The following is a 14033-nucleotide window of genomic DNA, read 5'->3' on the forward strand; positions in this document are numbered from 1 at the left end:
GGGGGACGGGAGGGACGGGACACTTTCCTCCCGCCACGGCTGACACGGGGGGTAAGTTGGACCGGCTCACGGCCGGGACGGGGGCCCGCGGGTTCCGTCGCCCCCGCCCATTCGGCGCGGAGCTTCTCGGCGCCGTTTGTCCAGCCGCGCGCGGCGGGGGAGGCGAGGCCGGCTGCGCGCTGGTCGCCAGATGGGCCTCCGGCCACGAGGCGGCGACATCAGGGAAGCCGAGCGGACGTGCCGCGCGCGCCCAGAGACGGCGCCGCCATGGCGCTGGCCCGGCGCGTGCGCGACGCCTCCGGAAGTGACGCCAACGGAACGGGCTGCGGGGGTCGAGCCATGGCTCGGGAGGCGGTGGGGCGGCCGCCGGAGGAGACGCTGTCGCTCTGGAAACGGTAATGGGGCCGGGAGAAGAGCGCGATCCGGGGACTCGAGCAGCGTGGCTCCCACGGGCCCTCGGACCGCGTAACCCCGGGCTTGGGGCGCCGGGCGCTGGGCCCGCTTCCGGCGCGCGGGCGAAAGGGCCTTCGGGAGGGGGTGGGCGGGGCCGGCGGCGCTGGTTTCCGGCGCCGCGTGTCGGCTCCCCCGGGGCCGCGTGGGGAGACACACCGGGAGGGTCCCGGGAAGAGCCCCGACCCCGGGCCTGGCCGTGGGGGTGGCCGCGGGTGGCGGGGCGGGGCCGGCGGCTCACTCCTCGGGTGTCTGCCCGCAGGGAGCAAGCGCTGCTCAGGGCCCGCGTGGTGACCCGGGACACGGAGGCGTGGCAGCGGGACCCCGCCTTCTCGGGCCTGCAGAGGGTCGGGGGCGTGGACGTGTCCTTCGTGAAGGGCGACAGCGTGCGCGCCTGCGCCTCCCTGGTGGTGCTCAGCTACCCCGAGCTCCAGGTAACTGGCGCCGCCGGCCGGGCCGCCCCGCTCGCCTCCCTCCGGCGCCTTGGGCTCCGGGACACGGGAGTGTCTTCTCTCGGGCTTCGCTGATCGGTTGGCAAGTCGCCAAAGAAAGAGAAGGAGGTGGAGTCAAGGCTAAAGGTTCTTAAGTGACTCAAGTCTGAGTTCCTCAGGTGCTTTACTGACGCCGATTGTCGCCTCGGGTCCCCAGCTCAGTGACCCTCAGCGACACATCCCAAGTTGCTCAGGCTGGAGCTCTGCCTTTGCTCAGGCTGGAGCTCTGCCTTCCCTTCTCTTCACCTCCAGTCACCTACTCCGGTTGCTCCATTTTTTCCTGCCACCTAAATATTTCTGGACTCAGTTCTCTTGTCAGCGTCCCGGCTGCCCCTTGTCTGGCTGCGCCGTGGTCACCCCTCCTGTAGGTGACAAGCAGAATCTTCACCCGGCTCCCGCCCCCGGGATTGTCCTCGGTGGCCCTTCTCCGCGCTACCAGCAGAACGATTTTCCTAAAAAGCAAATGTGGTCGTGTTACCACCTCCTCCACCTCAAACACTTCCTGTGACTTCACGGTAGATGAAGTTCACACTCGCTGACAAGGTGTAAAGGCCCCTCGTCAGCTGACACTGCCTGCGCCACTCTCCCCGCCACCCGCAGTCCTCACCCACTGCCCCCTCCGGGGACGCTGCTGCCTGAGCTCTGCAGTGGTTTCCTCGCCTGGGACGTCCTTGACCTGGTTACCTCCCACCGTCTCTTAGGGCCTCCGATACCCGCCCCACCCCCCACCCGCGTCCCGCAAGACCCGCGCTGCTCCCCGCACCCTCTCTTTCCTCTTGATCACACTGGGATGGGATTGGCCCATCTCCCCGACCAGAACGTAAACCCCAGGGTGGAAAGAGCCGTGTGGCTTTGGGCTCTGGTCGTAGTCTCGGCACCTACTTGATGCCTGGCCTCTGGAAGACACTTGACTAGATGCACACGTGAGTGGACAGTGGGCAGGGTTGTCCTGGAGTCCACAGCTCAGGAAGCTTTGGCTGAAGAAAAGCTGCCCGGGAAACCTTGCTGTGCCGCTTCCGTTTCCCCTCCCCACTCCTCTGACTGCCCCCAAAGTGGCATCTTCCTGCCTCAGTGCCTTTGCTTTGCACTTTACTTGGAAGTCCTCTTCAATCACAACTCAGCAAGCATGCACTGAGCGCCTGCTCTGCGCTGAGGTCTGGATGTAGGGTGGGGAGGGAACCAGAGTCCTGCCCTCAGAGGTCCCCTGGTCACTTTGCAGGATGGCACTGGGGGCAGGGCGCAGACTCGGGAGCCAGGCTGCTGGGCTTCCAACCTCAGCTCTGCCACTCTCAGTAACCCCTGGGGCCTCCATTTCCTCTCCTAACTCTGGACCACAGTGGGGTGAAACCCAACTCAGCGTTGGCAAGAATGGATGAGACCATGCATGAAAGCAGTTAGCAGAACTGGCGCTGGGTTGGCCCTCAGTAAATAAGTGTCGGCCCTCAGGAATGCTCAGGATGACTTCTGCTTTTCCCGACCCGGGTCTCATGCCTGCACCGGTACCTTTGCCCCGCTGCAGAGTTAAGCCCTCCATGTCTGGCCGAGGCCTCTTACGTGTGTGCTGTGACAGCTCTTCCGTTTTAAAGTTACTGGTCAGCGTGCTCTTTCCCACTGACTGTAGGTTCTTGAGGGGAGGGTTAGACTGTATTCCTTGTCACCCAGCACCAAGCAAAGTGCCTGCCCCACAGGTGTGGTCAGCTTTTGTCGTCCTGTGCTGTGGAACCTTGGACCAGGAAAGAGTCTGGGCCAGTGGCTCCCAAATGCCCACCTGAGGATGTGCGCAGTCAGTCGCCCAGAAGTATGTTTAGAAACACAGATTCCATAGGTAGATCCATAGAGACAAAGTGGATTCGTGGTGGCCGAGGGCTGGGGTGCAGGCTGGGTGGGGACTGCCCGCTGATGGGTACAGCTGTCATTTGTGGTCTGGAGGACGCGTGCATATCTCAGGCCAGTCGGACTCCAGTGAAAACTCGAGGTTCAGGGTGCCTGGGCCGCCAACCCTGTTCTGAGCAGGTCCCTTACCTTCTAATCCAGCACGACAGGGCCACCATCCGGGGCTGTGTGTGAAGGGACTTCTCGCTCTGAAGGGCCGTCTCTGCCAGAGCACAGAGCAGCCCTGTGAAGAGAGTGCGCGTGTAGAGGCTCACGGGCTGGCCCCAGCGCTCCGGACAGCCTGAGTGGCGGGGCTCCCACCTTCACACCTGCCCCCTCAGGCCTGTGTCCCCACCCCTCCTCCCCCCAGTTTGCACGGGGCCTCTTCGTGCCTACCTGATGCCCCGGGGCTTCAGCACCGCCCCCCCCCGCCCCCCCCCCGGGCTTCTTTGCAGTGGCAGCCTCAGAAGTTTCCTTTTATTAGACTCTCCATCCCTGGGGACCCCCGTTCTCTTTCTAGCTGCGAGGCCACCCCTGTCCTCTGGAATTATTTGAAATCTGTTTTCACAAAGCCGGAGTTGCCTTTCTTGCTGTTGCACGCAGCTTCTCTGAAAACCAGGTCTTTCTCTCCCAGCCCCTTCTCGCGTAAGGCAGTGCTGTCCCTGTTCCCATCACACTCACCCGGCGCGTGCGCCTCGTCTGTGGGCCTCTGCACAGCCCACCGAGCTCTCCTTCTTCACAAAGGAGGCAGCCTAGGGAGGGCCTGATGGAGGCGGGGTACAGCCAGCAGCTTTGACCCTGCCCCCATGTGCAAGGCGATCATCTCGTCCTCTCTCGTGCTTTCTTCCAGATAGCGGAGGCAGGGAAGGGGGGCGTGGGTGGGCCTGGGAGGCCGAGAGGGAGCTGGCAGTGAAGAGGGTTGGTGGCTGAGGCGTGCGGGGGCAGGTGGCCAGGGCTGTGCCCCGCTCGTGACCGGCTGCCTGGGGACAGGTGGTGTATGAGGACTGCCGCATGGTTGGCCTGACGGCCCCCTACGTGTCGGGCTTCCTGGCCTTTCGAGAGCTGCCCTCCCTGGTGGACGCGGTGCAGCGGCTTCGGGAGAAGGAGCCCCACCTGATGCCCCAGGCAGGTACCTCAGGGGAAGGCTCTGGGCTTCTGCGCAGGAGGGGAGGCCCCGGGAGATTCCTGGAGGAGGCGCATTTTCCCTGAGGAGGGGCTAGGACTTTCTGAAAAGCTGGGCTCAGAATGGCAGCCCCACCCCTCCTGCTCCAGATGTCCTGCCCGATGGGCAGTGCCGCTGACCGCTGCTTCCCTGTGGCCCTTCCAGGTCCTCCTTGTCGATGGAAATGGGGTGCTCCACCACCAAGGTAATCCTGCTCCTGAGACGGGGCCCCAGAGGACTGTGGGAAGGAAGGGCCGGGGCAAGCGGTTCGGTCAGCCCCTCCCCGGACGCCTTAACCCTGCCCCAGCTGGGCACTGACACCTCCTTTGTGGGCCCATTTCTGTCTCAGGACCCACCCCTGCTTCTCTCACCACCCTCCTTTCCTGCCTGTCCCCTCGCCTCCCCCCAGCACCCTGCACTCACCCATCTCAGGTCCCCTGGCCCAGTTTGCAGCTGACCGCTTCCAGAAGTCACAGGCCGGAGCTCAGCTAGCCTGTCCTAGCGGCGGTCCACCCTGTATCCTGACACGAACAGACAGGAGTGCCCGCTTTCCATGGGCACCCGGAAACCTGCACCCAGGGGAGACCGAGGGAGAGGGGTTGTTTTACCCTCAGGTGAACCTGGGGATCTGGCAGCAGAAGGAGCCTGCGGGTCCAGAGCCAAAGGGTGGACACGTGCCACCCTGGTGGACACTAGTGCGGGACCCCCAGCACTACAATCAGTGCCTGTCAGGAGCCCAGAGTAGAGTGTTGGGCGATGTGAGAACAGGGACCCAGAGGCCTGGTCATGGCCGCCAAGGGAAGGAGAGGATGGAAGCTGCCAGAAATGAAAGGAGAAGCAGTGGGAGGTGGAGTGAACACGCTAAGTGGGCTCCTCGCTGTCAGCGGGAAGGAGGCGCCCTCCCCCCAGCCTGACTCCCGCGAAGTCGGGGCAGAGGGCCACGTCCAAGGTTAGACTGGGCCTCCGAGTCCTGTCTCCTCACTCTCAGCCTGCAACGGGCCTCTTTTCACGTGGAGAAACTCGCCAAGGTTCTAGTTTTGTCCTCAGTCCCCACGCCGTCCCTCCACTGCCCCCTCCTCTGCCCCTGCAGGTTTTGGGGTGGCCTGCCACCTCGGCGTCCTCACAGACCTGCCCTGCATCGGGGTGGCCAAGAAGCTCCTGCAGGTGGACGGGCTGGAGAACAACGCCCGGCACAAGGAGAAGGTGAGAAGCCGGCCTGGGGCCCCGGGGCCCCGGTCAGCACCCTGCGCTGGGGCAGCCCTTGCCGGCTGATGCTCACGTCCCCGTCCTGGACCCCTGGCCTGGGCCAGGAAGCCCCGCTGCTCTCTGTGCGCCCTGAGCTCCTTGGCCCGCCTCCGTGCTGCTTTCGTGTCCCCTGGGGGGCAGGGCCTCCAGCTATCGGGACAGGCCCTGTGGGAGCCTGTGTGGTTCCGTTTTTCCCCACCCCTAGTCTCCAAGCCCTGCTCTCCATGTCCCACCCTCGACTGGCATCTCCCTCCGCTTCTCCCCTCCCCCTGCTGGCACTGGGAACAAAGCCCCACTCCACGGGGAGGTGGTGACACGCCGCCTCTCCCGCTGGACGGCAGACTGAGAACAGCACGTCTGTCTCATTCCAAGCTTCTGCGTGGGGCAGCGGACAAGCCCATTCAAGTGGGCCACTCCCCAGAGAAGTTTGTTGGATTGAATCAAATGAGCCCACACTCCTAGCAGGAGAGAAAGCTGCAGGAAGTTAGTGGTCTTGGGTCAGGTTGTGGCCCACTGGCCCAAGGCGGTGCCTGTGTGTCCACCAGCCAGGCTTGGTGGGTAGCTGGTGCCTCCACCACCAGCACTGTGGCCGGGGCAGGCTGCTGCTGCTTCTCCAGGCTCAGCTTTCTCTGCCCTAAGAAGAGGGACGAGAGAGCCGAGCTTGCCTGTTAGGGTGGGATGGTGCTGTGGGCTGCACCCTGGGGTCCGTGCACTCGGGACAGATGTGAACCCAGTCGCCTGCCGCAGGTGGGAGCACAGCTGCCTGCCGCAGGTGTGAGTGCGGTCGCCTGCCACAGGTGTGAGCGCGGCCGACTGCTGCAGCCCACACACGGCGCAGTATAGGGCCTTTCCTGTTCAGTGGCTGCTAGGCCCTTCAGTGAGAAAAACTGCTTTTCTGTTTCTCCTGTTTTCCAGATACGCCTCCTGCAGACTGGAGGGGACACATTTCCTCTGATGGGAGACTCCGGGGCCATCCTGGGCATGGTGAGTGGCCAGGGCCAGGGTCAGCGGGGCCCCAGTCCAGCACCACGTACACATGTGACCTGCACATACCGCAGGCCTCAGCCACCTTGCCCCACCTTCCCGTCACTCCGCCGAGCGGGCTGTGCCCTGTGCCTTAATTTCCTCCCTGTCCTGGGCTATGCTGAGGGGGCCTCTGTGCCCGGGATCACCCCATCCTGTCCCCAGGACAAGCAGCAGGAAGGTGCCCCAACAGTGCTGCAGGTACCCCCTGCCCCAACGCTCCCGGCTGCCACCCAGGACAAGTTGCCAGTCCTGCAGCCCGCAGCGCCCTGCCCTCACTTTCCTCATCCCAGGCCCTGAAGAGCCACGACCATAGCACCAAGCCCCTCTACGTGTCCGTGGGCCACAAGGTGAGCCTGGAGACGGCCGTGCGTCTGACTCGAAGCTGCTGCAGGTTTCGGATCCCGGAGCCGGTGCGCCAGGTGGGTGGGCCGCCAGGTGGGTGGGCCGCCAGGGGGGTGGGCCAGTGCACACCACCTGCCCATTCCGTGCTCCCGTCCGGTCAGCTGGGGCCACCAGCACCTGCAGGACAGAGGTTGGGCTGCACTGCAGTCCTGGAACCTGCTCCTAGTCCCTGTCCTGCCCTGCGCTTCCGCACCGCGTACCAGGGTCACTGGGAGAAGCAGCTGATTTCGGCTCACATGGCAGGACGTCCGTGGCCAATCCCGGGGCCTGCCCCAGGGAGCCCCATCACCCTGCAGCCATGGCCACCACCACCTCCTTGGGGGCGGGGCCTCGGCCTTCCCTGTCTGCTGATGTGCAGGGGGCCTCCAGGTGGCAGCAGCGGCCTGCACAGCGTGTGGCTCCTCAGCGGCTCGCTGAGTGTCCCCTTTGGGCTTGGCAGGCACATGGGTTCCACTGCAGGAGGCCTTTCTTCCTCGTTGCCACCCACTGTGCGACCTTGGGCAGGAGACCCTAGACCTTCACACCGTCAGAGCCAGGCCTCTGCTGTGCAGGCTCCGTGGGGCAGGTCTCCTCCCCTCCACGCCTCACTTTGCCCCAGAGTGGACAGTGGCCCCATCCTTGCAGTGCCCTGGGCACCTCACAGGCCGGTAGGGACTGTGTGTGGCCCTGGAGGAAAGCCTGCCGAGCCCTTGGGCCTCCCCTCCCAAGGGAGCAAAGCATCCATCTGCTCCCTGGAGTCCACACCCTGTCACTGCCAGGAGTGGGGTGAGGCCCTATCTGGCGGCTCTGGCTGGCTGGCTGTGTTCTTCCTGCATCCGCTTTGCCCTCCTAACTCTGCTTCCTAGGGAAGGATGGGGGATTTAGTGCCTGCTCCCATGGTGTCTGTGGGTCCCCCTCCCCAGGCCACTGAGGGGCCCCTTGCTCAAAGGCCTGTCCTCCACCCCCATCCCACCGCCGTGCCAGGCCTGGGCTGGGCGCTGCCTCTCGCCTCCCTCACACTGCCCTCCCCGGAACGTCCTGCTGTCCACGCCTGCCCGCCGCTCTGAAGCAGCAGCAGTCTGGGGGGATTAGCTGTCGTGTCCTGTAGTCATGCCATCTGAAGCAGGGCTACGCCCATCTGAGCTGGGACCGGGCCTCGCCGAGGCCAGGCCCCCGGATGGGGGTCATCACGTGGCAGAGCCCAGCAGCAGGGTCTTGGAGCGAGTCCCACTCGGGCCTGCTCCCCTTCCCTGGGGGCTGCTCTGCCCACAGCCTGCAGTCCGCAGGGCCCCTGTCATCCCAGTGACTTTGCAGAACTTTTCAGACACTTCCCTGAGGACGGGGTCACGGGGACACTAGTGGGGAGATAGACAGTGATTCAGGAGAGAGGACAGACGAGCTGGGCTGGGGAGACCCTCAGAGAGGAGGCTTTTAGCAGGGAGACGCCTGGCTCGGGCAGACTTACAGGGGGGTACCCGCTGTGAGCCCATGACAGCCACGTGGCTCCGCTGAAACGGAGGTGCCTAGGAGCCCAGCTCTGCCATTTACTCTGGCCCTGGGGGGTCCGGCCGTGCGGGGCTGGCCTCCCGTCCCCCATACAGCTCTGGTGCTGCCGCCCCTTGTCCCAGAGGCTGGGCCTGCGACGGCCTGGTGTGCCTCCATGGGCTTTCTCAGGAGGGAGCGAGCGGCGGGGGAGGGCTCGTTCTGAGGCCAGCTCAGGACCCCAGACACCACCCCTCTCCTCAGGCTGACATCCGCTCCCGAGACTACATCCGCAGGAGCCTGGGGGGCCCAAGGTGCCCTGCACCGGGGCAGGAGAGGTGAGCGCTGGGGCTGGGCAGTAGGTTAGTGGGTCCTCGGTGATGCCCACATGGGGCCATGTCTGGGGGCACAGCCTCCCCCCAGGGCTGCCTCCGCCTTGGGCCACTTACCTGGGAGGAGCCGGGGCCAGGGCCCCACACAAAGGCCATGGGAGTTAGACGAGCCAGCTGGAGTCCTGGCTGCAACTACCAGCTGTGTCGTGTCCACGTGCTGAGCCTCGGCTCCCTCACCTGCCAGGCAGGTGCAGTAATTCTTGTTGTGCCGCGTTCTCGTGAGAGTTTGGCAGGCACAGTCAGCACCACCAGCAGTGCCTGGGTATTCATCCTGGCAGCACCTTCCCACGAGACAGGCACTGTGATCCACTTTACAGATGAGGAAACTGAGGCCCATGACGTTGATGAGCAGCAGAGTGGTTTCAGTGGGCAGTGTGGGTTCTGAGCCTGGCCTCTGACATCTAGGCAGGAGTTGGCCCCTCCCGGGTCCCACAGGGCATTTCCTTTATGGCTGTCCACTGAGCTGCTTTGAGAATGGGGAGAAGGTGCGTCTGAGACCCCAGAGCTATCCCAGGGGCGGGGGCTGGCCACCTGCATCTGGCTGGCCCTCTGGCCCCGGCCCTCAGCAGCCCCTGAGGATCCAGGTCAGTGGCAGCCCCCAGGGACCCTCTAGTGAGCAAGGTGCTCTGGGCTCGGGTCTCACACTGCCTCTTCTTGATGTCATTACCAGGAGCCAGAAGGTGCAGAAACCAGAGGTGTGCCCCAAGGGAGGCTCAGAAGAGCACACGGTTGAGGGCAGGCCCTGGAGACCCCCAGCCCAGGCCCCAGAACACACCCGAAAGCCCCAGACCCAGGCACCCAGGAGTAGAAGGGCAGGGGCTGGGAGTGGAGCGGAGTGGGGCGCCCCGAAGACTTAGGCCACCTGCCTCCTGCTTCCAGCCTCGGAATGGTAACCAGCCCTGGGGGCTGCTCTGTAGGGACTGGAAAAATGCCTCACCAACAGCAAGTGGGGCCCCCAGGCTCCAAGGACACGGGGACGCTGCAGGCACAGCAGTGCTCAGATGGGCTGTGTGGCTGCCCCGCCTGCTCCACGGCCATGGTCATGGGCCCTGGAGTGGCCTGGAGCACGCTCAGCAGAGGACAGATGTTGCACCACAGAGCGCCAGGCCCAGAAAGCACAAGATTGCTTTCCCAAAGGCACGGGAGGGGGCTCGGGGTTCATGGGGACTTGGGGTTTGGTTTTTTCTACAAGTGCCTGGATGGGCCCACAGCAGCCAGACCTCATGTCATCTACAGCCTCTCCGTCTCCTCTGGATATATATGCCACTGATTGTTTTTGAGTTTGCTTTTTTGTTCATTTTTAACCCAGCCCCCTTCTCACAGCCACACCGACCTGCTTCTGCCCCGACCTGGGGGTTCCGAGCTGGGGGGCCACTGTGGGCTGGGTCCCTGGCCGCCCTGGACAGGGCCTGAGGTTTGGGGCCATGTAGGGTCAGTCTGGGCCTAGGATGGTGGGTGGCCCTGTCACCACTGTGTTCGAGGGCCGAGAGCTCTCTGCTGGTCCTGCCAGCACAGCACCCTCCCCCACCAGCCTCCTCACCCCGAGGCCCACTGTGAGGGTGCAGCCACTTCTGTCCTGACCACTTCTCAGTGTGGGCCCCGCCAGCAATCCTCAAGGAGCCAGAATCTTAGCTGAGAGGGGGCCCCTCTTGCCCCTTCACCCTGCTTCCCAAGAGGGCGCTGGCTGTTGGTTTGACAGCCTGGGACAGAAGCCCCGGAGGCCTGGGGGTCAGCACGCCCTCTGTGCCCCCCTCCCGTATCTCTGTTCTTGATGACAGGTGAGCTCCTCCAGGGCCTGGGAGAAGCAGAGGGGACAGTGAGCGAGGCAGCCTGCGGTTTAGGCTGATGGCACGCTGTCCCCCTGCCCCTTCTGTTCCTGAAGCCCCTTCATAAGGCGGCCTGGAGCTGCCCCACTCGATGGTACCAGCCCCTATTGCAGACAAACCGCGTCCCCAGGAAGTAGGGTTGTGGGGTGCTGAGGGCCTACTCAGCTAGTGGGGCTGTGCGTGCCCCCAGGTGCTTACGGGCTCCACTCAGTGGCCCACTGGAGTGAGTGGTTCTGTCATGTTCCACGGGTGCCTGCAAGGGACTCCTGTAGGCGGGAAAGGCCACCCCCCTGGGTTCCGACCTCCCACCATGCTTTTGCCACCTCCCCAGGTTCCCCTGGCACCACTTTTCTCACAGCAGTGGTGCTCGGCTAAGGCCCTGGGCAGCTGCTGCCTCATCCCACCCACCTGCCGAGTCCTGGGGTGCTGAGCCTGGTGCTGGAGACACCTTGCCAGGGGGGTCAGGCTGCAGGGACCCCAACCTGCTCCCCTGCAGGCCCTGCCCTGCCCCCAGCAAAGCTCTTGGTGCCCCCTGCCTGGCGCTCATGGCACTGCCCACCTGACTTCCAGGTCTTTCCCTGCCTGGGGGCCTTGGGAGCACAGGATGGCAGCCAGGCAGAACTGGCTGGGCCTGGCTGCCTCGTGCCCACTGACCTTGGCAAAGCTGGGGTGATGCCTGTCATGCCTCACCAGACAGCTGTGCCCCGTGTGCATAGCGCCCAGTCAGTCCCTGACAAGGGAAGTGATATTTGCAGAAGGGCCCACGGAAGTCAGGGTTCATGGCCGTCCGTCTGCAAGGCTGTGTGTGCTGGCTCCACCGGTGAGCAGGAAGAGACCAGAAGGTAAAAGGTCCTCATCTACCAACCTCCTCACGCCACCGCAGCCCCCAGGATGCAGGCCTGTGCCCACGGGGCACTCCCCCCACCCCCACCTCTAAGGCATGGCCATGGCCTTTGGGGGTAGGAGTCAGGCCCTGCTTAAGACCGCTGGTCCCTCTGACCAGGGAGTCAACTAGGCCTCCTGGGCTGTGGGTGTGACTAGAACTGCATCTTCTCTTCCGTGAGGGGCTCCCCACGGCCCGGCCCCTCCCCAACAGAGAGGAGCAGGCCGGAGCCGGAGATTCATTTGCAGACAACTTAACCTGAGTAGTATTTGTTTTGAGATTAAAGGCAACAAGTCACCATTTAAAACATTTTGAAGTGTACAATTAAGTGGTTTTTAATATATTCAAACTCACTAGTTCCAGAACTTTTCCATTACCTGGGATAATGAAACCTCGTCACCATCAGCAGTCACTCCCTACCCCCCGCCCCCAGCCTCTCGCAACCACTAACCCGCTTTCTGTCTGTGGACTTGGCCCTGGGTACCTGGTCGGAACGGACACAGGCTGTGTGATATCTGTACCCGGATTCTCTCCTTAGCATCGTTTTCAAGGCTCTTTTGCGTTGTAGCCTGTGTCAGGGCTGCTTTTTCTGGCCAAATAACATTCCATTATATGGAGAGGCCATGTTTTTATCTGTTCATCCATCATATTGATGGATGTTTGAGTGGTTTCTTTTTGGGACCGTTATAAATAATGCTGCCACGTACAAGTTTTCGTGTGAACTTACGCTTTCAGTTCTCCTGGGTAGATACCTAGGAATGGAATTTCTGTGTCATGTGGTGGCTCGGATTAACTTTTTGAGGAATAGGCAAGTTGTTCTGTACAGCAGACTCACCTTTTTATATCCCCACCAGCCACGCACAGGGTCCCAGTTTCTCCACGTGCTGACCAACACTTGTCTTTTATTTTTCAGTTAAAGTTTATTGGGGTGACAATTGTTGGTAAAGTTACATAGATTTCAGGTGTACAATTCTGTATTACATCATCTATAAATCCCATTGTGTGTTCACCACCCAGAGTCAACACTTGTCATTTTTATTCTGGCCGTCTCATGGTGTGACTCACGTTTCCCTGACGCCAAATGACGCTGAGCATCTGCATGTGCTTATTGGCCGTCTGTGCGTCTTGAGAGAAGTGTCTGCTCAAATCCTTTGACCTATGAGAAATACGGGGTTTTTGTTGAGCTGTAAGAGCTGTTTACATACTGTAGGTCCCGGACCCTTTTCAGTTATATATTTTATAAATATTTTCTCCCACCCTGTGGGTTATCATTCCATTTTCTTGATTGTGTCCTTTGATGCATGAAAGGTTTTAAATTGGATGGAGTCCAATTTATCACGTGTTGCCTGTGCTTTTGGTGTCATTGAAGAAGCCATTGCTTAATCCAACGTCACAAAGATTTCCTGTTTCCTTCTAAGTTTAATAGTTTCTGCTCTTCCATTGAAACCTTGGGCCCATTTTGAGTTCATTTTTGTACACAGCTCTTCAGAGTCCTTTGCAACGCACAGGAATTTTAGGACCAGCGTGTCCATCTTGGTAAAACAAGGCAGTTGGAATTTTTGTAGGGATTGCGTGATCAATTTGGGGAGCATTCCACCTCAACAACAGTAAGTCTTCCCAGGCACTGAACACGGGGTGTCTCATTTATTTAGATCACCATTTCTTTCAACAGTGCTTTATAGTTTTCAGTGTACAAGACTTGTACTTCCTTTGATTAAATTTATTCCTACACATTTTATTCTTTTTGATGCTATTGTAAGTGGAATTGTTTATTTTTGGATTGTTCATTGCTAGTGTATTGAAATAACGACTGATTTTTGTGTCCTGTATCTGCAGCTTTCTGGTGTGTGTGTGTGTGTGTGTGTGTGTGTGTGTGTGTGTGAGGGTTTTCTATACATAAGGTCATATCATCTGTGAATAGACATAGTGTTGCTTCTTCCTTTCTGACCTGGGCACCTTTCATTTCTTTGCTTGCCCAACAGTCCCGGCCAGAATCCCCAGCACCGTGGTGAGTGCAGTGGTGGGAACTGACACCCTTGTCTGGTTCCCGATCTTTGGGGGAAAGACTCCAGTCTTGCACCATTGAGTGTGGTGTTAGCTGTGGGCTTTTCATAGTGGCCGAGTTCCCCGGTATCCCTGGTTTGCTGAGTGTCTGCCACGAAGGGGGTGGATTTGTCCAGTGCTTTTGCTGTACCTGTGGATGGAGGTCATCACTGTCCTTCATCTGGTAACAGGGTGGACCACCTTGATTGTTTTTCACATTTTGGTCCCCTCTTGCATTTCCGGAATAAATCCCTATTGGTCACGGTGTGTAATCCTTTTAGTGTGCTGCTGAGTTCAATTTGCTGGCATTGGTTGAGAATTTCTGCAGCCGTATCCATAAGGGATGTTGGTCGGTAGTTTTCTTGTGTCTTTGTCTGGCTTTGAAATAGGGTGATGCTGGCCTCACAGAAGCGTCGAGAGGTTTCCCTCCTCTGCTCTGGGAAGAGTTTGGGAGGGGCTGGTGTGGGGCCTTCGCCAGTGAAGCCATCTGGCCCCGGGCTTTTTATCAGAGATGAACTGTTACTAATTCAGTCTCGTTACAGGTCTGTGAAGATTTCCTGTTTCTTCTTAAATCTGTTGGTAGCTTGTGCGGTTCCAGGAATTTGTCCATTTTTTCCAGATTATCTAATGAGTTGGCCTGTAATTGTTCATGATATTTTCTATTTCTGTAAAGGTTGCGGTGGTGTCCCACTTTCTTTCCCGATTTTAGTAATTTGAGTTCTTTTTCTGAGTCAGTCTAGTTGTGAATGGTTTCTAAGGAGCCTGTTCCCATCCCCAAGG

At 60.6% G+C, this 14033-nt stretch overlaps 1 protein-coding gene across 10 annotated transcripts; it reads left to right on the top strand.

Moving 5' to 3' along the window:
* Positions 1–62: 62 nt before the first annotated feature.
* On the top strand, positions 63–13039 carry ENDOV (endonuclease V). Of its 10 annotated transcripts, XR_012491974.1 has the most exons (10): positions 63–395; positions 713–884; positions 3804–3942; positions 4141–4180; positions 5066–5178; positions 6136–6204; positions 6409–6665; positions 8374–8447; positions 8907–9085; positions 9172–9306. XR_012491974.1 is itself a non-coding variant. In XM_074319387.1 (9 exons), exons 1-9 carry the CDS (start codon positions 268–270, stop codon positions 9356–9358), a joined length of 1179 nt encoding a protein of 392 aa, XP_074175488.1. In that variant the 5' UTR covers positions 63–267; the 3' UTR covers positions 9359–13039. The 10 variants fall into 10 exon arrangements, 8 of the variants coding, with proteins under 8 accessions (XP_074175488.1, XP_074175489.1, XP_074175490.1 ...); XM_074319387.1 differs by lacking the exon at positions 8907–9085 and having other exon boundaries at positions 9172–13039; XM_074319388.1 differs by lacking the exon at positions 8907–9085 and having other exon boundaries at positions 3804–3938; positions 6537–6665; positions 9172–13039.
* The last annotated feature ends 994 nt before the right edge of the window (positions 13040–14033 follow it).

The sequence above is a fragment of the Rhinolophus sinicus genome, linkage group LG15, assembly GCF_036562045.2.
Source record: "Rhinolophus sinicus isolate RSC01 linkage group LG15, ASM3656204v1, whole genome shotgun sequence".
Lineage (NCBI taxonomy): Eukaryota > Metazoa > Chordata > Mammalia > Chiroptera > Rhinolophidae > Rhinolophus > Rhinolophus sinicus.

Excerpts from the sequence above, each read along its gene's own strand:
- ENDOV (XM_074319387.1), top strand. The coding sequence starts at position 268 with ATGGCGCTGGCCCGGCGCGTGCGCGACGCCTCCGGAAGTGACGCCAAC. Across the intron at positions 5,179-6,135 it reads ACGCCCGGCACAAGGAGAAG|ATACGCCTCCTGCAGACTGG; the intron begins GTGAGAAGCCGG and ends CCTGTTTTCCAG. Across the intron at positions 6,666-8,373 it reads TCCCGGAGCCGGTGCGCCAG|GCTGACATCCGCTCCCGAGA; the intron begins GTGGGTGGGCCG and ends CCCTCTCCTCAG.